This window comes from Aptenodytes patagonicus, chromosome 14 (genome assembly GCF_965638725.1).
Source record: "Aptenodytes patagonicus chromosome 14, bAptPat1.pri.cur, whole genome shotgun sequence".
Taxonomy (NCBI): domain Eukaryota; kingdom Metazoa; phylum Chordata; class Aves; order Sphenisciformes; family Spheniscidae; genus Aptenodytes; species Aptenodytes patagonicus.
Window position 1 is genome coordinate 1536169 of NC_134962.1, and position 21924 is coordinate 1558092.

Genomic DNA, 21924 nt, shown 5'->3' on the forward strand with positions numbered 1-21924 from the left:
TCGTAAAATGGGGCTGTATCTTATCATACAGAAATTGAAAAGAAGCAAGTTTTCACTTTTCAGAAGCACTGCCTTAGCACCAGTGTGTGAAAGACCAGGAAGACAGGCAAGACTCCCCCGGGGGGGGAACAATCAGAGAAAAAAGAAAAATTTCAAAGTGAAACACGTCTCCGGGCAAAGGAGAAAAAGGCACTTCTTCGCAGGCATAAATGTCAGTTTTGGAAAAGCCCAATCTCAGCCTATGAGTCTGTTAGAACAAAGAAATGGAATGATAAAGGAAGGAGATTTTACTAGAAAGCCAAATAAACTCGCTAACAACTGTCACAAACTATAGGAGTGTCAGAAACAAGTGTTTACGTTCCTGCAGGGGCATGTCAAACACCGAAGAGCTGCACCAGTGACAAGGAAGGTGATTTTCTTTACAAAATCAAGGTGTCTTTTTCTACCACCACCCCCTTTTTCCTGTTCTGGTATGTTTTATCCCTTCCCCGTTAATTAGCCTGGCTGTCATTTTTGCTTTATAGCTTATTTTATAGTGAAATGTTCCACCAGCTCACAGAAGGAGACAGTTTAATACAGCAGATTGCACGTACGTTGCTTCCAGTTCGTTCCACGGGCTCTTTTGTCAACTTCGGAAGAAGATACGCCTATCTTGGTTACTGGAGCACTGAAGCGGTATCACTCAGGCACACTTCAGATAGCCTGGCGGCAGGGCAGAGCTGATCCTGCTCACCAGGAGATAAGGACTGCTCATTACTTACAAAAACAAAAAACAAGAAGAGAATCAGAGGAAGAAGGAGCCGGCAGCGGCGTCCCAGAGGGGCTCACAGACACACAGGAGCACAAGGTGCAGCTCCCCGCAGACAGCTGGCAGAGCTTCTCAGCAGGAGCCTTCGAGGTGGAGAGCGGCTTCTCTGCAGCACTGCCACCCTCCGGCTCAGGGGGAAAATTGGCTTTTCCCGGCAGAGAAGCACCTCCGAGCCCGGAGCCCCTCTGAATTTAGCACCTTTCTGTCCCCCTGGCAAGAAGAGAGCTGGGAGGGAACCTGGGCGTGAAACTTCCCACCAGCGAGCAGAATCTGCGCGACAAAACCCTCGAGGTCAGCAGCTAGATGAGTTGCTGTCTCGCTGCCAACCCTCATTTAATTTGGGGGCACCAACGTGTCCAGCTCATCCAGCCAAAGACCGCGGACGCCAGCTAGTCGCCACCTCAGTCCTCTGATGCCACCAGCTAACCAAGGCAGAAGCAAATAATTCGTACCCTTTCTGTTAGATAAACTTTCTTTCTGGGTCTAGGGGCGCATCCTGGCCAGCACTCTGGAAGACGTTGTCCCAGGTCCCCAAAATGGCACGTGTGGAGAAGATCAGGATGCAAGAACTCCTCCGATGAACAATTAAAAACGAGTGACTTCCCACAAGGCAGTTGTGACTGTACTTAGCTCTGAGGGAAATTCCCTTTCTGAATTCTCTCTGTACTGGTTCACACAGATGACTAAGTGGTCATAATACACAACATCAAGTGACGCGGGCAGGCAAACCCCAAGTTCACCTGTCAGAAGAGATCTTTAAAAATGCAGCTGAGATTTTTAGTCTCATCAGCTGAAGTCAGCTCAGCACTGGGAAGGCTGCTCACAGTGCAACCCAAAGCAGTAAGAGTAGACATCCGCATGTGCATCATCCAAAATACGAGAACAGATGGTAGCCATTATTAGAAAGGGTCAAACACTGTTTTCCTATTTTGCGGGCTTTTAATGGTAATTTTCACAATAATTTACAAATTCGCTGTTACACACATTTTTCATTACTAAATGGATATATAACGTAAGTTAATCCAGCTCTCGGTTGAGAACCTGTTGTAAAAATGCCCTTGCTAAGGTCTGGTATCTACTCCCGCAGTTTTGTATTAACACGGGCAGCCAAGCGAGTTTCTCATGCTGAACCTGTCCAACCTGCTGGCCCTCCCCCAGCCTGCACGTCCCTACAGCTTGTTCTCTGCTCGCACCAAGGTGAGGACCTGGACTCTTCCGAGCGCTGAGGGGGGTGGACTTACAGCGCAGCAGCCGCAGGGCTCCGGTGTGACTAAGGCAGGAAGCGGACGGTACGCTCCGACCCTTCGCACGGCAGCGATCCAGCCTCTCTCAACGGGATACCGCTGGGTGCAGCGCAGCTCCCAGTTAGCTGGAGTCTGGAGCCCCACAGCTCAGCACAGCTCTGAGTTCTGCTCCGACGCCCAGGGCTAGGATAGCAAGCATGCTGCGGGTCGGTGCAAAGTGCCGTGGCACAACGCTAGATGGCAACTCGTACGCGTGACGCTACACCAGCGCTACCAGCCCCTCGTGTCTAAGCGTAACAAATTCACCCGCAGGATTCTGTTCAAAGGAAAGATATGGACACCTGAGCCCAAAACACAAACAGTGGAACAGACCAAAGCTGGAGAATTCCAGGTGTTCAACTATGTCAGTCCTCAGCAGAGGAGAGGAAAAAAAAAAAAATCAAAGGGTACTACAGCCTTGAGTTTTTCCACCTGAGCTGTTTCCATCTCAATAATTCACCTCTTAAAATAAAACTTGCTTTCCAGTAAGATAGACTCTGTTTGCCTTTTACTTTCAGTCACTTCAAGCTGATTCAGCTTTGTGCCTTCTTGGAAAGAAAAAGTCAGCAGCAGGGTTTCTCAGAGAAATGCAATACGGCAAATTAAAACTGCAGTCAGTCTGGACTGCTCGAGAAAGTGCAGGCAGAGCAGGGGGGTACTGCAATGAACGCCCCTAAGAGTTCTGCTGAGGGAAGGAAAGTCAGGACTTTCTCCCCGGAAAAGCCCAAGAAGAGTGTTAAACCTTGCACCTGCACACACACGGAGTTTTTCCCACACTGAGCAACAGCTGTTTCACAAAGACTCCCCCCACAATGCTTTTAGAGTAGTGTAACATTATCCTGACAATCAGATCACCCGTTCTCGTATAGTTTATATTTAATGTGCGAAAATAAAGGGCATACTTTGCAGCAGTCCCTGGAGGAGAGGGAAGAGCAAAAAGATTGTGATGAGCAGTCAATTGGCAATGGACAGAAACTGCTCCCTGGGAGCTCCCTTCCCCCTTACCTTCCTCCCCTCTAAAGAGCGCAGTAACGCAATCCACAAAGGTAACTGAACTCTCGTGGGAGAACTTGTGGCACAATAGGCTGCAGCTCCTTTCAAAACGGATTCGTTTTGTTTATTTATTTTAAAGTCCACTGATCATCATCACAAAAAAAAAAAAAACCAAAACAAAAAAAACCCCCATGGGAAATGCAACTAAAGAGAAAAAAAGTCCAACCAAGACCTAAGAACCCAGAGCTACGAGTAGATGTGAGCCTGTGTTGCACGGCGCGGGTGCACGCACAGGACGGGACGACACATGCGCACTGCAGGCAGGCGTGTGGCGAGAGGTGGGTTCCTTTATGTTAACCGCTGAACAATGACAGCATTGAGCAGGTTGGCTTCCTTCAGGGTTTGGTTCTCGTCAGTCAGCTCTTTATTTGGGAAGGTGGTCATGAGGACGAAACTGGTGGCAGCCATCGCTGGCCGAGCATCTACTATGAAGAGCCGGATGTCACGGATCCTGTCCAAAGGGATCAAACACACAGGGGTGATCCTGTTACTGAACATCCTGTAAAAGCGCGTGGCAACAGCCTAAATTCACCCTTTCCAGAGCATGCAACCCTGCAGTCGCCGCACGTGCTTTTCAGCTAACAGCAGAGGCCACAGCCAGACAATTCTGATTCAACCTACTCCTCCGTAGGCTCCCGTTTAGTGAAATAACACAAGCTGCTTTACAGGTTAAAGACTTTCAGAACTTTCAGTTCTTTGACACTGCCCAACTGGAACATTTGTGCTGTCAGGCAGCTATTTGAAACTGAAGGCTTCTGAACCCTTCAAGATGAAGAGATTACAAATTGCTTGACACTAGCTGCTATAAGTGACTGAGCTCATCACACACAGCATAATCTAGATGATCTCAACTACCAAGAGCAGCCACAACAGTGACACTGGACCTACCCTGCACCCGATCGTAGAAGGTTTTTGTAACTTTTTGCATCATGCTTGATTCTCTTACAGAAACTGGAGGAACGAGTATAAAGAAATGGCCACGCTCTCGGAGATCAGGTAGGTAAGAAGGACTTCAGGAGGGAAGTCTAACGAAGCAGCAGGGCGTACAAGCCAGCTTTGCTTGTCCAAGGGAACTAAACTGCTGTAAGAGCACCCCTTGGTGCTCCATTCAGCACAGGGAACAGCCCAGAAAAGTCGGAACTGAGAGTCAGAATAACTGAACCAAGTTCCTAATTATCGGACAGTTCTAAAGCCCTTAGAAGAGATTCCGTTTTTTATAGGTGACATTAAGGAAAGTTCCGCTGATAATACTGAAGCTCCCGGGTGCAGCATTACTGGCTATAATCCACCACTATTTGGAAAGCAAATCCTATCCTTCCAACAGTTAATGACTGCCTTAAAACCCCACAATAATTTTATTCCTCTTCACCTATACAGAAGGATCCCCAGAGCTCCCCTTAGCAGGCTAGCCAGGATTTTAACACCCGCTCCATCTGTGCACAGTTCGCAGTGTCATTCAGGCCTTCCCAGTTAGTAACCCGTGTTTCCTGCTGCGTTTGTACCTGTGATTGTGGTTAAACTTCTGGACCAGACGCCCACCGTCAGCGAGCCGGATTTGGATGTTGGTGATGGGCTCCGACTCATCAATAGCGATGGCAGAACTGGCTTTGGCTTCATTCTCCGCCTGCTGGGCTGGCGAGCTGGTGCCCATCACCTGGGGCGCAGTGCTGAGAACAGGGAGACACAAGGCGAGCTGTTAAAAACCAAACGACTCACCTGGCTGCAGGGTGCCAGGAGTCAGGCAGTGAGCTTATCGCCCGCTGGGCCCAACTACCAGGGTTCCTCGTCAAGAGACGCCAATGCAAGTTGGAAGTGAGAATTTAGGAGTCGGCTAGTCAGCAGGAACTTCTCTAGAACTTCACCTCTACCATCTCCCTTTGGAGCACCACATCACGGGTCTTCACACACCCACAGGAACAGGGGCAGTGTAACTTGGAAACACAGCTTCTACGTGACATGCCATGGTGATTCTAAACTAGGGATCCGCCCCCTGCCACGGAAAGACCGAGCCATCTCACAGTACGCGCCAGTAAGCCCCATTTCCTCTCTTAGAGGAACACCTCCCATACCACAGGCACCGAGTGCCTTTCCTTCAGAAAGATGAATCAAAAGGCTCAACCTAGCAAAACTCGAGTGACTCACACCACACACATAGCAAACCAGCGCTGCTGTCTTCTCACCTGCCCAGCTTCTGTCCTTCTCCAGTAAAAGCTTTGAAGACACTTTTAGGTTTCACGTACTCCTCATCGCGGTGATCCTCCATATCCAGGTTCACTTGTCCGCCCCGTGCTAACCTGCGCAGCTCTGCCGGGACTTCCCTGCAAAGAGAGTGTCCTAAGGCAGCTGCCTGAAGAAGCAAGTCAGGAAAGTGCAGAGAAAAAGTGCCAGCCACAGACCTCTGGAATTTCAGGAATCGCAGTGAGCCCTTGCTTAATTAACAGGGCAGATGCACACCTCCCCACTAACAGACACAAATTAAAGGCGACTTCTCCCTGGCCCTCACCTGGAGTGACACGATGCATCAGAAATTCTCAGCCCAAATATGAAAGTCTGTTTGTTCACTTCAAACTCTCAAGGCCCCATACAAACCAAAGCCACGTCCCATTTCTCTGAAGTAAATGGTCAAGTCTGCCCTCCCATAGTTTCCATATTAAGAATCTAGCTCTTGTAAGAAAGCTCAGGTGAAACGCGCCCTTGATTCAGCATCCTGGATTCCACAAACGCTTGTGTTTCAGAAAACAGCTGTTCTTTCCCTCCCCTCTTGCTACATACCCTCTGCGGATATCATCAAGAAACTGGGCATTGGACGGATCCTGGTAGCTCCTCAGTTCTCCGCTATCCAGACTGAATCCACTCTTCCAGAGCTTCAGTACAACATGCACCTGCAGCAGCCCCCAAACGACAATCAGCCTCACTGAAGCATCTTAATAATAACAATAACCGGACGCAAAGTGAAAAGTTCCTGACCGGCAGAGGAATTTCAAGGTGCAGAAAACATTCCAGCCAGGTTCCTCTGGGCTGAGGCAAAAACCCAAAGCACTGGCTATGTAATGGTCATGCATCAATTCCTAGAAGGTGGCACCACAGACCCCTTTTCGATAAACATGAAGCGCCAAGAGCGTGCTAGGCGAGGAGCCTAAACCAAGCTCCCACCACGACTTAGATGCGTATTTGGTCACAAACCAATCACGAGAGAATCTTGCATTGATGCTGTTAGCTCCACATCTCTTCAACGGATAAAGAAGAGTTAATCGCCCAGTGCCCTTTGCACGCTATTTTTCACAATCTGCACTTCTAAGGAACGCTCAGATTCTTAATTAAATGTTCATCAGAAAACTGCTTACCCAAGACCCAAGCATCTACTATTTTCTAATCAGAAACCCCAGGAGAAGCAGGATTTACCATACTTCTGTCCTCTTGAATTTCTATCAAGCTTTATAACTCTCTGGGCTCGCAAGCTCTGTAGCTATAGCAGAGAAATCCCTCGGGTGACATCTACAAAACAGAACAGAGAGATACTCACATCCTGAGCAGAGTTCTGTCTCCTCTCTCCTGCCACATAAGCAGACTCCTCCTCTGGAGTAGCCCCAAGGCGATACCCTCCCCCTGCGAAAGGCTGCAAGAGAGAGGGGCAGGCAAAGTGGTTATAGAATGACACAAACCCAAGACAGCTTGCTTCCCTTTCCCCAACACCGATACGGATGAACAGGGGGGGCTTCGTGGCATCAGCAACACCTACTGTCCTGCAGGCACAGTGGCCAGCTTGAACAAGTTAACAAATACGGCACAAGAAAGTGGCTCTTCTTGCCACCGTGTCACACGAATTGGAGCTGCACTAAGAGAGGAGTCCAGACTTAGCTGTCCTTTTAAGATAATTCCCGGACTCCGCAGTACCAAACAGCTGTCGTGGTGGGAGCCTTAACTGAAACGGGGAACAGAAGGAAGAAGAACCCATCACTCCTCACTTTAGGCTTGCTAGTCTCGCCACTGCTCTTGGCCGCCCGATCGACCGCCACTGCACCGTGCTCCTTTGCTCCTTTGAAGAGATCCTCCACCAGCTCATTGGGACTCTTCTTCCTCGGAGGACCAACGATCTGCTGTCCGCTTCTCTCTGAGCCGCCGGCATAAAACCTAACAGAAAGCACACGGCTTCTGGGTAAGACTGGACTGCTGCTTCTCCAGGAGACACATGTGACAGGACCCAGCAGTTTTATATCAGGATTCAGTTTGGTTTTGTACCGCTTGGATCCACAAATATTAACTACTGCCAGTGGATCTCCTACTGTAGCCACTTACAAGTTCCTGTACTGCAGAGCCTTTGTTTTTATGTCAGTTACTGTAAAATTATCCACTGATCAATAGCGATAAAGCAATAATAACTCACTCAGACCTAGCAAGAGAAACAGTTCAGACTGACAAGGCTCAGTTTCAAATGCCAGTACCAGCTCTGTTACCAAGCTGAGCAAGACTCCCAGCAAGTCTCTGACCTGTCAGATGGAAGAAGATGGGCAACATCTAACCGGTATTTTGAGGGAAGGCACACGTTCATGCCACACTGAAAGATCACCACACACAGGACAGAGCTGAGCTGGAAGCAATGAATGCAGTCAGCGAAGTGCAATTAAGCACTTCTGGAAGACTGGGTTTATTAGCTTCCAGCTGGCTTGTAACACATGCAGAGCAAACTCACATCCGTGTGCAGAAGACCACGCAGCCTACCTAGACTGAGCCACCTTAAGATTCATCAGTTCCATTCCATTTACCTCGGCTGCTAACCTTAAGGGTATTTAACTACTTACAGCTGACATGGTAGATGACTTTCCCACTAGTATGCCATCTTCCCATTGGAAAGGGGACCTACATTTTTCTTTCCACCTCCACACTCCATTACATTACCCTTAAGCAGCACTTAAAAAAACCCCAAAAACCCCAACCAAAAAAAAAAAACCAAACCCCAAAACCCCAAGCAGAAAGAAAAACAATCCCTGCACTATTCCCACACTTCCATTCTCTACGGACACAAACAATGACCTGGGCTTTTTTCTATTCTTAACCTAGGGCTTGCACATCCTACCTCAGGCTTTCTCTCAACAGCACAGTTCAGCGATGAAAACTGGTGTTTATACAGCAATGCTGAGCACGTGCTTGTACGCAGACTTTGCACTGACCAACCCTTCCACGCCAAACCCGAGATTTTTCACTACAGGAATTTCATATCGACTTAAATCTGCTTTTTAAAAAAAACCTGTGCACAAGTGGTAAGCCATCACAAAGGACAGGGATACACACACAGGTTTTAAGCCTTTAACTGAAAACTTACCGCTGTCCCTCCTCCTCTTCATCATCATCCTCCTGCGCATGAACAAGGTCTCTAAATGATGTTACTCTATGGTCACTGCAAAAGTCAATCAGAGAAGTACGTCAGCCTCATGACACGTTTCAACCACACAAGCAAAAGCTCCTGAACGCAGCGGTTGGGTTGACTCTGTTCCACTTTTAGAGTCTGATTCACTCCTCTATGAAATGACAGGTCAGCGCTGGGGTAACCGAGTGCTGACCCGAGCTCTTGGACCTCTCTGCCAACTACACCAACAGAAAACAGGAGCGGGTGCATTGGAGGAGGCTCAGACGGCGGCTGCAGACACAGCAAAAGCGGTGAGTCTTCAGTCACCTTCCTTGCCTGCGTACCGGATTTTGTTGCCTCTTTCAAAGAGCCTGCACAAGCACAGGTTTCTCTTCCAGGCCCCAGGGCAGTCCAGCCTCCCCGCCCTTCCCCTCTTGTTGTTTCTGCCGAGGCTGTTAGCTGGGATCCAAACTGAAACAGGGTCCTTCTGCAATATGGATGTTACTCACCAAAGCCTGAACCGACAGCACTTTTCCTTCAAGACACAGTCGGTAACTCCTTTCCTTTACAACTGGACAGTACTTCCCTACTGCACAGGGTTTGGTAAGGCGAAATTAACAACTTCTTGTAAAACGCTCGAACTGACCAGTTCAGGTGTCACACAAAATTAGAACATATTTTTCCTAATCTCAACCTGCTCAAATGAAAGCGTCACCAACCGATTGTCTTCTAACCTCAAAAGACAAATCAAGTTTTTCCTGAGCAGTGAGGCAAGCAGTCCTAACTGATCTTTGGATTAGTTGTGCAATAACATCTGCGCTTGCGACGTATAAATGCTGATGTTTTCACGATTGCTAAAGAGCCCTACAAGGTGAGAGATCGAAACGCAGAGCTATTCCTCCTGAAAGTTAACATGCATCAATGCTTCAGACAGAGCTTGCGTTTTTACATAGTTTTCACTGTCAGGTTTACAAGCCGCCGATAAACAGGTCGGCCTGAGCTGAAGCTCCCTCCTCACCTGGCTGCAGTGCCTCTGGATATAGAGCTGGGTGCCGGCTGGGGAAGAGTCAGAATGTCCTCATCGCCCCCGTCCTCGTAGAAACTGGCAAGCGCAATCTGGAAAGGAACACCGCAGGAGCTTCTCAGGATGGGAAAACGTTCCAGAACAATGGCAAAAACACACACACACACACACAACACAGCTGAAGCTTCCGTCACGCTGGACCTCTTACGGCACGTCAACGCTAAAGACATTTCGTGTAATTTCCCCCTTTGGAGGTCCTAGCAAAGACGAGGCTTTGCCAAATTGTAATGTTTGGCTTTGTCACGGTAGGACGCTCGCCACTACCGGTGTGCCAGAGCAACCTTCCCCGCCGGAGGCCCTTATTCTGCAATATTTCTGCAGGCGTTATGCTAAAATTACTGTTCTCAACCAGCTGCTTTTGTGACATCCGTGAGTAGACTCAGAGTTTAACACGGCCAGATGGTTTGAGGGGGACGGGAGACAGGGGCAGGTCAGCGCGGCGGCCGATCTCCCCCTTAATTTGGGGGTGCTGGGACTGCCGCTGACGGTGCGGACAGCAGAGCACTAACAACCTCGCGAGCATTCAAGGAAAACCTACGCAAACCCGGCAAAACCCAGGACCCGCCGGTTCCTCGCCCCGTGCTAGAAATCAGCTGTGTTCAAATTAACGAGAGAACCAGGACGGGCTTCGGTCCCAACCAGCCCCCGGACCCGCGGCAACGGCCGACCCCGACCCTCGCAGCCCGGCGGCAGGCCGGGGACTCGGGAGCGGCCGCCGGGCGAGGCCTGAGCCTGCAGGAGACCGAGCTCCCGGCCCAGCGCTCCCCACCCCCGCCACCGCGCCGGCCTCCAGGGCCGCGGCCCCCGCCCGGCGCCGGCCTCGGCCACGCCGCCGAGCCTCCCTCAGCGGGCCGAGCCGGCGACGAGGAGGGCGGAGGGGAGCCGGCGGGGGCGGCGGGGATACCTGGAGGTCCCAGCCGGCGGACTCCAGGAAGAAGCGCGCTCGCTCCTCCTCGACGCCGGTCACGGCCACGAACTCCCTCAGCGCCTCCTCCCTGTCCGCCATCTTGCCGCGGTGCAGCGCCCAAACCCCGCCGGGGCCGGGGCCGGCGCCAGCCCCGCCCCGTCCTGCCCCGCCCCGTGTGCGCCGCCAAACCACCCCGGGCGGAAACATGCCCGAGCGACGCTCACAGACCTTCCCCGGCCACAGCGGCCCCTGGCGGCCCGGCGGTGCGATGCGCAGCCCCGAGCCCCGGGGTGCGCGGAGTCGAGCCCTGGGATGTGCGGAGCCGAGCCCCGGGGTGCGCAGCCCCGAGCCCCGGGATGTGCGGAGCCGAGCCCTGGGATGTGCGGAGTCGAGCCCTGGGATGTGCGGAGTCGAGCCCTGGGATGTGCGGAGCCGAGCCCCGGGGTGCGCAGCCCCGAGCCCCGGGGTGCGCGGAGTCGAGCCCTGGGATGTGCGGAGCCGAGCCCCGGGGTGCGCAGCCCCGAGCCCCGGGGTGTGCGGAGCGGAGTCCCGGGGTGTGCGGAGCCGAGCCCCGGGGTGTGCAGCCCCGGGTGTGCGGAGCCGAGCCCCGGGACGCGTCCCCCCGAGCCCCGCGGCGGGCTTGCGGCGCGGCAGCTCCCGGGGACGCGGCCAGGGGCTGCCCGGCTGCACCGGCGCAGCGGGAGCGTGGCCCGGGGTGCCGCGGGGACGGGGGCTGCAGCGGGGATCTGCGCCCCGGGCGAGGGCAGGGCCGGGCGCCCGGGACCGGCGGCGCGGAGCAGCCCAGGGCAGCCCGTGCATCCCGGCCCCTTTATTTCCAGGTACACACGACACAGCTGGCGGCGGCCGAGCCCCGGGAGCCGCTGAACCGGGGGCCGACACGGAGCAGGACGAGGCGGTGGCCCGGCGTTTCCCTCCTCCTGCCCTCCAGCGCTTGAAGAGGAAGACGAGGAGGCCGCTGAGGAGCCCCTTCTCCAGCAGGATGCCAAGCCACGAGCCGGGGCTGGACAGGAGGTTTGGACCTGCGGTGGGGACAGGGGACGTGAGCATGTCTTTGGGGAAGAACCCTCCGGCTGTGCAGGTGACAGACACCAATTTCCCGGGCACCGCTCTGTGGCCAGGCCCAGACACGACCAGGGGGGTGGGTTTGGCTGCGGGGAGAAGCGTGGGGCCATCAGACCGGGCTCTGCCATCCGCTCCCGGCCCCGGGGCTGCAGGGAGCGGGGTCTCCCGCGGGGGCACAGACGCGCCCGGGGACGGCCCACGGGACCCTCTCCTGGGATCGGCCCCCGAGCCCCTTCCCCATCCCCGCTCGCCCCGAGCGGAGCCCACCGGGCTGGGCTGGGCCGGGCTGGGGGCTGCGCCCGGCAGGGCTGGTTCCCGCCAGGAGCCCCACTCACCACGTACGGACACCTCCGTGCCATTTCCACGCCGAAACACCTCATCACCACCAAGCAGCGATTTGCTGAACTTCACGCAGTAATAGGTGCCGGCATCCTTGGGGCGAACATCCCTGATGTGGATGCTGAAGTCCGTGTCGGACTCGTTCACTGCCCTTGTCACGCAGGGGAAGGAGCCCTTCTGCTCGTAGACGGTCTCGTTCCCACTGCCCAGGCCCTTCAGCCACCTCATGGCGCCAGCGGAACCACCTCCAGACATGGTGCAGGTCAGGTTGAGTGTCTCCCCCACTGTCACCGACACCTTGTCCTGGGGCTGCTGCACCTCGAAGCCCTGACCCGCCTGGGCACCCGCACCTGGGCACAGCGAGAGGAGAGTTTGGGGCTGACGAGGGGCTCCAGAGCCGGGGCACAGCACGGTGCGTTGCCAAGACCCCCCGTCCCTCGTCTCCCGGGGCAGCCGGCACTGCTGGGGACTGTGGGACAGGGAGGGCCCGGGGCCCGGGACATGCTGGAGTAAAACAAACTCTTTGGCTGGGGATAAGAGCGGGAAGGGAGGCAGTGAGAGAAGAGCCCCAGATGCCCGTGGGCACAGGGAAGCATTGCCCTGCCAGCGGCGTGGGGGGTGCGCCATGGGAAAGGCGCTGGGGCCATGCGGGGCCCCCGCTCACCCGGGGCTCTCCGGAGCAGGAGCGGCATCAGGCAGGCGAGAGGTAGCGCCCGCGTTGTTGCTGGAGCCATGGTAATTCCCACGTCCCGCTCCCCGACGGCTCGGCTCGGCTCGGCTCAGCGGGGCGCTGGGCTCTCTCCTGGCAAAGAGGGTCCCCCCAGGGACCCCTTGCACAAGTCCCAGCCGGTTCCCACAGCGTTCACGCCATCTCGTGTCACGAGGCTGGTCCTCGCCAGCGATGTCAGTCCCGCTCTCCCCGCGGATGTGTGCCACGGCCACGGCCACCGGCACCGGGCAGCCGGAGAGAGGGGCCCCAACCCGGCACGCTCCCCACACGTGGCCAGCCTGCGGCTCGGCACCCCGGGGCGTCGGGGGGACACCCAGCCCTTGCCAGCAGGATCGGGGCACGGGCTGGCGTCTGCGACGGGTCCGTGGTGCAGACCTCGCCCAGGGCTTCGCCTGAGCCCCCCTGCAGCCAGCGCTCCGCCCGGCTTGCCGAACCGAGGGGGCGAGGAGGGCTCCGCCGCTCTCCTGCCCCGTGCCCAGCGCGGCCCCTCGGGGTCGGGGCGGACCCGGGGGGGGGGGGGGGGCGCTTCGCCCTCGGATGATGTCCTTTCGGGGGCGAAGCCCGGCGGAGCTGCCGGCCGGCTCTGCCGCTGCCCCCCGCCCGCCCCGGGCCAGGCACCAAAAGCGTTAACAGCCCGCGCCCGCTCGCCTCCGTTTCCTGTGCAGCTTCTCCTTTCCCCTCTCCCGGACCCGGAGCCCGAACTTCGGGCAGCGCCGATGGCTTGGCGCGCCGCTGCGGCGGCTCAGCTCCTGCTGGGGCAGCTCAGCCTCTTCCCGCTGCGGCTCTCGGGTGAGTCCGGAGCGGGGCGGCGGCGGCGGCGGCGGCCCCCCGCCAGCTCTCCCGCTTCCCTGCCCCGCTGGCTGCTGCCGCCCGGGGGGGAACGGCGGGGGAGAGGCCCGGCCGCCGCAGCAGATCGCTAACGCGAGCAGGCCGGCAAAAAGCCGGACGGGGGGGGGGGGGGGGGGGCTTTCCTCCTCCGACCGCCTTTTTGGGTGGCGGGGGGCTGCCGGGGGCAAGGCGGGCGGGGTGCGCAGCGGCGAGCCCCGGGGTGTGCAGAGCTGAGCCCCGCCGAGCCGGTGCCGAAGGTAGCGGGGGGCTTTGGGCAGGAGGCGTTTGGGGGCTTGCCCTCGGCTCCGGGGCTGCACACCCCTGCTCAGAGCCGGCTCCTGGCCGGCTGCGCGCAGCCCCGCTCTGTGAACCCCGCTGCCCCGCAGAGCCCCAGTAATCCTGGCTGGTGTTGTGCAGAGCTGGGGCGTTAATGTTTAACAGCACTCGGGAGTTTTTCCTGCCAGGAATTCCCCTCGGCTCCCTCGGCACCTCTCTGGACTCCGAGCACTCGCAGCGCCTCCTGTTAATGACTCGACAGGAGATGCAAATTTGCCCCTCGGTCATTCTGAACCTGGCTTCCACCGCTCCCAGTGCCTGCGGTTTGTCTCTGCCATATCCAGGGATATTTCTCAGCTGTGCCGACTGCAAACTCGGAGCAAGCTGGGGCTGCTCTGCCTGTGCCGCTCGGGGTGAGTGGAGCAAGCTCTCACCTCGCTCTGTCGCTCAGCCCCTGCCCTTCTCTCGCTGTGCCCAGGTGCGGGTGCCCAGGCGGGTCAGGACTTCGAGCTGCGGCAGCCCCAGGACAAGGTGTCGGTGACAGTGGGGGAGACGCTCAACCTGATCTGCACCATGTCCGGAGGCGGTCTCCCTGGCGCCGTGAAGTGGCTGAAGGGCCTGGGCAGTGGGAACGAGACCGTCTACGAGCAGAAGGGCTCCTTCCCCCGCGTGACGAGGGCAGTGAGCGAGTCCGACACGGACTTCAGCATCCACATCAGGGATGTTCGCCCCGAGGATGCCGGCACCTATTACTGCGTGAAGTTCAAGAAATTGCTGCTTGGTGGTGATGAGATGCTTCAGCATGGGAGGGGCACGGTGGTATCCCTGCACGGTGAGTGCAGCCCCGTGGGGCGCTGCTCCAGGGGACCCCGTCCTGCTCGTGGCGGGGTCCGGCACTGCCCCGCACCTACCACCTTCTCCTCGCTCTGACTTGTATCTCCACAGAGACAGCCCTGGTTCCCAGCATGGTGGCTGCAGCTGTAGTGCTCTGCTTCCTCCTCCTCCTCGGCTTCTTCGTCGCCCTTTGCATGTACAGGAAGAAGCGCAGAGGTGAGGTGGAGAGCCAGTGCCTGGCCAGGCCAGCGGCCACGGGCAGCTTCTTGCCCATCCCTCTGCGGTGCTGTGCAGGGACTTCCAGCACCCCCAGGTTTGTACCCACCACGTCTTCCTTCTGCACCCCGAGACGAGCGAACCGCCTTATCTACCTGCCTTATCCTGGTTTCCTCTCCCTCTGGAGCAGTAATTTTCTCCAGAAAAGGTCCTTTACTCACAGGCACATCACTGCACTGCGTTGCTTCTCTCTGTGTTTCAACAGGAGCGCGCGGTGGGGAGCGCCCAGCGCCCGGGAGCTCCCTGCAGCCCCTCACCGTGGTGTCTGAGCCCAGCCCAGGCGTGCAGGCAGCACGTTGTCCCTCTCCTCCGCCTTCAGTGTGGGCATCATGTGTGGCCACGTGCCGTAGAGCCTGGCTAAAACTTGGGAGGGGAATTGAGGGCTGTGCTGGGTGGGGTGGGGAGGCGACCTGGCTTCCTTTAGCTCTAATGGCCGTCCTTCCCCCCTAGCAGCGCAGTCCTGGATGCAGAGACCTCACATGTGCCCAGCCAGGTAAGAGCGAGCCGTGAATATGGGGAAGAGCATCCCGTGCCGATGTCCCGGCTTACAGGGACTCTGCAAGGCTCCGGGGCCGGGGTGGGCATTGGGTGAGCAGCAGCCGCCTGCACGTGGTCCCGGCACGCTCCGCACCACGGCATGGGGCCATCTGTGCAGCCGTGGCACCGCCGTCCCGGCTTGGACCTCCTGTTAGGGTTATTTTTGCAGGATTTTTCTTGTGACAGCATTCACCATTTGTGTGCACTTCTGCAGCAAAGCAGCAAGGAGGACAATGACATCCACTACGCCGATCTCCAGCCCCTGCCTGTGGCCCCGCAGCACAGCAGGAGCCCCAGCGCAGCCTGCTCCGAGTACGCCAGCATCAGGGTGGCTGCCCAGTGACGTGTGGCACTGCAGCCTGCAAGGCCAAAGAGCCTCTTTCGGGGGAGGAAGCAGGGACATTTCTGCAGGGCACAATAAAGAAGAAATGGATCTGTTTGCATGGCACACCCTGGTCCAAGCTCGACACGCCGTGCCCGGAGCTGGCAAAGCTCCCCTAATTCATTCCCGTCTCAGCAGCGGTGCCGGGTGAGGCTCAGGGCTGGACCTGCCATGCCAGGGCTCGTCAGCAGCTCTCCCAGGACCCAGCAGCCATCTTGAACACCAGATCAGGCCACGAGGCTGAGCACCTCTGCCTTGTGCAAGCTGTTCGGTGCCGATTACACCAGGAGGGCTTCACGCACGCCTGTCTCCACCAGCACGGGCCACTAACGGCACTTTCCTGGCTCAGCAGGTCCATAATTTGTGTTATCTTGTCACCGCACCAAGCCCATCCTCATTAAAGCCAGCGAACAGCCATGCTGTCCAGTCCCGCTGGGTTCAGAACAAGAGCAATAGTGACGGTCCCGCGGCGCCCTGGGAGACGCGTGGCCTCCGCAGCCCCGTGCCAGCTCACCCCGTGCTGCTGCCGGGCTCATGCTGAGCCCCACGGGCAGCTGCAGCCTCCCACCCTGCCCCCCGGCAGCTCCCCCAGGCAGGGCGGCTGCCTGGCTCCCACCGAACCTGCATCTTCTCACCACGCGCGGAGCAACGCTCAGGAACAGCCCTCGGTGCCACTTTGCTGCAGCGTGGTCCGAGGCCCAGCCCTCGCCCGGCTTTCCCTGCCCTCCCGAAGGGGCCGGTATTTGGGAACAGGGTTCATGATGCTGTGTTAAAATCAGGGCAGCTGGCGCCAGCCAGCCCTTCCACCCCTTCCCCCCCGATCCGTGCACATCTCCTGCTCCAGCCCCAGCCAGTCCATGCACATCTGCTCCACGCACATCCCCTGCTCTGTGCAAGTCTCCTGCTCCGTGCTCATCCCCTGCTCCGTGCACATCTGCTCCGTGCACATCTGCTCCGTGCTCATCCCCTGCTCCGTGCACACCTGCTCCGTGCACGCCTGCTCCGTGCACATCCCCTGCTCCGTGCACGCCTGCTCCGTGCACGCGTGCTCAGTGCCCACCTCCAAGGGGAGCGGGCCGGCGGCCGAGGACGGAGCGTGGCGGTGGCAGGAAGCCACAGAGTGTGCGCTCCACGCCGGGCACACGCACCCACCCGTGGCGGCAGGTGCTCCCACCGCACCGTGTGCTGCCACAAGCAAACACCCCCCTCCCCTTCGCGGGCACGGGCTAAGGGCGAAATACGCTTTTCAGGCAGAGGAACCTGCTGTTTCTGCCACTGCTGCTGTCTGTAACCTTGAAAGCTGCTGCTGCTGCAGCTGCCGGTTTCCAACTTTGTCTACTTTTTACTGTGAAATCAAAAAAGAGAAGTGAAACAAGACAGCGTGAGATAGCAGCGCGTGTGTACCCAGTGGAGCCTCATCTGCCAGCAGAGATCCTCTTGGGGAGAGAATTGTTATGGGGGGAGAGGAGCCACTACTGAAATTCATTTGCATGACTGAATAAGCATCCCCTGCTCCAGGGGACGTGCCCTGGGGACAGTTTTGGGTCATTTCTTTCTCGGGGACAGCTCGGGGGCACTCAGCGCCCCGTGGGCACGGTGGCGGAGGGGGAGTTTGCCAGGGCAGGGGTCCATCACCGCCGTCCCCAGCACCCGTCCCCAGCCTGGCCCCTTCTGCACCAGCCCCAGCAGCAGCAAGGGGCTGTGGCGTGGGGGTGCCGGGGTGAAGCCTCTGGCAGTGCCGGATCCCAAGCGGAGCCACGGCCGCACCGAGCAGTGGCTCATTTCCCGGCCGAGGCGGCGGCTGTTCTGAGCAGGACACAGGGGTTGCCCGGCCTCTGCAGGGGGAGGACACCAAAGCTCACAGAAAGCTCACGTCAGGATTGCAAGCAGGAGTATGTAAAATATGTGGGTGAGACTGAAACCGGGGATAGACCTCGCAGACAAGGGGAAATGAAATTCAAGGGGATTTAGGGCTTTTTAAGCACTGATCTGGGTCAGGAGGGGGGAAATCCAGTCTGATACAAGCATATGCAAAGCAGCGAGCGAGCAGAGCACCGTGGAGCGCTCTGTACCTAGGAAAGGGCCCAGGTCTGCAGCTTACTGCCCAGGGGAGGGATTTGGTGGTTATTATAGGAAAATCCTTTAAGCTGCCAGCCCGGGGTGTGCCGGCAGTGAAAGCACAAACAAGTGCCCAAGCGTGGACGCAAGGTAGGAAGGAGCGCGACGGGGAGCACCTCGCCTGGGGGGCAGCGCCTTGCGCGGGGGGCAGCACCTCGCTCGGGGGTCAGCACCGGGTGACGCTGGGGTCGGGGATTCACTGCTCGTCCGTGGTGGTTTCCTGGTGCTGCCGGGTGTCACGTCCTGCTGAGTCGCCCGCTGGGTGCTCGAGCGAGAAATGCAGGCGCTTGTGCTGGGTCGAGAGCTGCAATGGCTGCGGCGGGTGCGAGGCGATGCTGGGGCCGGTAGCCGCTGGGCTCCTCCTGCCCACAGCCGGGGCCAAGCAAAGGCGGCTTCGCTGCGGTGCAGAGCAGAGGCGGTGGCTGAATGGATGGTAGGGAGAGGCTCGGCGTCCCAGCCGGGGAGGGGACACGCCAGCTCCAGCCGGGGTTTGGGCTGTGTCCCAGCGCCGGCCCCCCTGCACGGACACCCTGGGGCGGTGCCGTGCCGGGGTAAGGGTGCAGCGAGGCAGATGAGGCCGCGGCGGTGTGTCCTGGCAAACAGGCCTGGCAGCGGCCCCCGCCACGGCGAGAAGCTCCCGGCATGTGGGTGGTGTGGGGGGCTTTTCCTTCACGTGGTGTGTGAGCCTGGTGCTGGGACCTCGTGGGATGGCAAAGCCAAGCAAAAGGGCTGGGGAGAGGCTGGGCTGGGCTGTGCCGTGGTGGGAGTCTGCGTGGACCCCCGCCCTGGGGAGAGGCAGAAAGCAGGAGCCGGGGAAGAGCCGGGGGGTGCTCGGGGGCTGCCCCAGCATCTGCTCCGCTCCCGGCCCCGGGAGGTGGGAAACGGCTCCTGGAGGTGCCGAGGCAAGAGGGCTGGCAGGGTTTGTCGGGGCGGCAGTGCATGCCGTGCCGTGCCGTGCCGTGCCGTGTCACGCCGTGCCGTGCTGGGGAGCCAACATGGGAGGCGCAGGCTGTGCCGAGAGCCAACAGGGAGCATGAGCCTCCAATGGAAAACATGGAATAACAGAGAGCAATTAGTCCGGAGAGCATGACTGACGGATGAGGCTGGCCCCAGCAGCGAGGGGAGGAGGAGCAATGATTTCATTAACGCCGAGGAAGAGCATGGACTCAGCTAGTGCATGGGGCTGGCTGAAGCAGGGGGATGTGGGCATCTCCCTGGCGTCCTGGGGGACAGGAGAGGGCTGGCAGCGCTTGCAGGGGAGCGGGACAAAGCTGAGCTTGTGCTGGAGCCAGGGCTGGGCAAGGAGAAAAGGGGAGAGACGGGGATAAACGCCTCGTGCCCTGTGCCAGGATGATCCAGCTCCATGGTGAGGAGCAGAGCCCCCCCACACACTGGCAGTGCCTCTCACAGGGATGGGTGCCCAGGGGCCATCGCGTCTCCCGGGAGCCAGCATTGCTCCAGCTTGTCCCCTCCGGCAGCTGACGGGGCAGCGGCTCCAGCCAAGGCTCTGATTTGTGTCTGTCTGTCTGTCCAAGATGCCCTTGCGCTCCTGCTCTGTCCCCATCCCTGTCCCCATCCCTGTCTCCACCCCTGTCCTTGCCACTGTAAGACCGTGGTGGCCACAAGCCCATCCCCAGGGAGAGACAGGCTGGTCCCTTTGCACATCAGCATTAGCCAAACAGCCACGGGTCCAAGAGCATCCAATGCCACAGGGACCCCACAGGGCCCCCACGATGCCACAGGCACCTCGTGATGCCATGGGGACCCCACGATGCCACGGGCACCCTGTGATGCCATTGGGGACCAGGCGGTGCCATGGGGATGCCATGCTAGGACACCGATGGGGAGCAGCACAAGGAGCTGGAGGAACAGTTGGGGTGCTTTGAGGGGGTTGGAAAGGGCGAGAGGGTCTCAGGGACACTTCGAATGTCCCCAGGAAATGCCACGTGGGTCTCACCTGTGGCCACTGACCACCCCGGGCTGCGCTTCTGCCGGGAGAGGGAACTGGAGGGAGAAGCCCTGGGATGCTGCACAGCCGGACCCTGCTCACACCAATTCCAAACCCGCCAGCTCGCCCCTTCACAGCTCCCCATTTCTCAGGCTTTTCCTTGGAAAGCAAGGAACGAAGCCGAAGTAAAACGGTCACGTGCTTTACGCTGTTTCTGATTTATTTTGCATCTTACTTATTGAATTTTCTTCCCTGGTTTCACAGTTATTGTGGATTTTTATTAAAGGGGATAAACCGGTCTGGGATTTGGGGTTGTCATAGGAACTGTTTTGGTGCCGCAGCCTCGCTGCCAGCCTCATCCTCCCTCTCGGTTCCTGATGTAGTGACGGCTCTCGCCAGCAGAGCAGAGATTTCTCCAGCCCAAGCACAGCCCCAGCGAAAGCCGCGTTACGGGACAGCCGCCCCATGGCACTGGGGCGCCCTGCGGGACCCCCTGGGGTGGTCGGGGAGGAGGCGGGCTCCCAGGCACTGCCCGGCCGTGGTCACGCCGCAGCCTGGCCCTGCAGCCACGGGGAAGTGAACCGGGAGCCCCGGGCTGCGGTCCAGGGCTTTAACCTGAGGAGAGGTGGAGGTGCTTGGAGGATGCTGCTTGTCCGTGTGGATTCTCTGGTGTCTAACAGGAGGTTGTGCTATTGCAGCTATTGCTACTGGGAACCTCTCTGCCCGACCTGGAATCATTTTGATTAAATCCCTGGAGCTGAGGGGGCGTGGGGCCGATCCGGGGCTGCCCTCCGGCCATTCCCCATGCCTTCTATCGCAGGCAGAGGGGGCAGGCAGTGAAAATAAAAGTGTCAAACACATTTCAAAGGAAATCCTTTGCGCCCAACACTCCTTTGGCCCGTGTGGTCCTTCACCGCAGGATGTCGTGGAGGCCAAGACTCTGGCGATGATTAAAGAGGGATTTCCAGGACCGTGGGACGAACAGGAACATCCAGTGCTTAAGAAAGACTCACTTTGTGCTTTCAGTGTTTGACGGGACATTGCTCAGGGACAATTGCCCTCCAGAGCTGGCACGGGGAGGGCGGATCCAGCTGCAGCCCTTGGTCCTGCCAGTGCCCAAGAGAGGGTCCCAGGGCGGGCAGGAGGGGTGTCCTGCCTGCACTGGGGATGCCCGGGGCTCCTCATGTTGGATCAATTGTTGGTGGCACATTGGAGTGCTCCTGCTCCCCCCGACATCCACATGTGCATCGTGCATGGAGTGAGCCGCGCACGCTCCTGGGGATGCTCTGGCGGGTTTTGTCCAGGGAAAAGAGCTGGGGGCTGCTGCTCGGGATGGGGAAACCCTTTGGGGAGCTCCCCTTCCCAAGGGTAGCGCAGGGCGTCCCCGTCAGCCAGCGAGGGTAGGACGCTGCGGGGGTCCCCAGGGCTCCCCACTCCTCCAGGCACGGAGCGACCTTAAAGCTCGGCTGCGCTTGGCGGCGGCTCCGGCGCTGGCAGCGCCCCGAGACCGGCACAAGTGTCCCTCTGAGGAGAAGTGCAGGGAAAGGAAAAAATATTTAGAGAGGCAGGAGAAGGGGGAAAGCAGGCGCTGCGGGAGGGAGCCACGGAGCGGGCTGAAAGCGCGCTCTCAGCAGGCTTTTGTTCGCCCCGGACGTGACCAACGGTGCTGCCAGCACCGAGGGGCTGTGCCGGCGCCGGTGGCTCCCAGCGTGGTGTGGCCAGGCGAGCCCGGTGCTCCAGCAGCCTGCCCGGCGCCTCGGCCCGACGACGTGCCCGTTAGCAGGATGCGGCCCCTGCAGAGCCTTCGGCGGGGAGCACCATCGCCCCGGCTGGGCTCAGCCCCTCGCTGCCAGCTGCGGGGTGGGCAGCGCGGCGGGATCAACAACGCGCTTGCTAAAATAATTGCTTCTGACAGATCCATTTCTTCCGCAAGGTTCAGGCTTAATTTTATAATGGTATCGGTAACTATGGCAACGTGTAAAAATAACGTATCCCCAAGCCCAGCAAATTCTCCGTAATCAGCTCCCGTCTCCTGGAGCCGAGGGAGGCCCCGGCTGGGCGGGCAGCAGCAGCCCCCTGCCCGCCACGCTGCCA

The 21924-nt window shown here is 58.4% G+C and overlaps 3 protein-coding genes across 5 annotated transcripts; 1 reads left to right on the forward strand and 2 right to left on the reverse strand.

Moving 5' to 3' along the window:
* Window positions 1–1727: 1727 nt before the first annotated feature.
* On the reverse strand, window positions 1728–10599 carry NSFL1C (NSFL1 cofactor). The gene is made up of 9 exons (XM_076352279.1): window positions 10477–10599; window positions 9507–9604; window positions 8465–8539; window positions 7110–7275; window positions 6668–6760; window positions 5917–6026; window positions 5325–5462; window positions 4647–4811; window positions 1728–3595 (listed from the first exon to the last, which is right to left on the reverse strand). Exons 1-9 carry the CDS (start codon window positions 10576–10578, stop codon window positions 3433–3435), a joined length of 1110 nt encoding a protein of 369 aa, XP_076208394.1. The 5' UTR covers window positions 10579–10599; the 3' UTR covers window positions 1728–3432.
* A 100-nt stretch (window positions 10600–10699) lies between these two features.
* LOC143167208 (tyrosine-protein phosphatase non-receptor type substrate 1-like) lies at window positions 10700–13023 on the reverse strand. Its single transcript, XM_076352397.1, has 4 exons — window positions 12566–13023; window positions 11898–12251; window positions 11170–11519; window positions 10700–10786 (listed from the first exon to the last, which is right to left on the reverse strand). The coding sequence occupies exons 1-4, from the start codon at window positions 12633–12635 to the stop codon at window positions 10700–10702; spliced, it is 861 nt and encodes a 286-aa protein (XP_076208512.1). The 5' UTR covers window positions 12636–13023.
* A 189-nt stretch (window positions 13024–13212) lies between these two features.
* On the forward strand, window positions 13213–16179 carry LOC143167162 (signal-regulatory protein gamma-like). Of its 3 annotated transcripts, none has more exons than XM_076352282.1 (5): window positions 13213–13420; window positions 14214–14567; window positions 14681–14882; window positions 15296–15338; window positions 15597–16179. In XM_076352282.1, the coding sequence occupies exons 1-5, from the start codon at window positions 13348–13350 to the stop codon at window positions 15723–15725; spliced, it is 801 nt and encodes a 266-aa protein (XP_076208397.1). In that variant the 5' UTR covers window positions 13213–13347; the 3' UTR covers window positions 15726–16179. The 3 variants fall into 3 exon arrangements, with proteins under 3 accessions (XP_076208397.1, XP_076208395.1, XP_076208396.1); XM_076352280.1 differs by lacking the exon at window positions 13213–13420 and adding an exon at window positions 13721–14058; XM_076352281.1 differs by lacking the exon at window positions 13213–13420 and adding an exon at window positions 13722–14058 and having other exon boundaries at window positions 15299–15338.
* Window positions 16180–21924: the final 5745 nt, after the last annotated feature.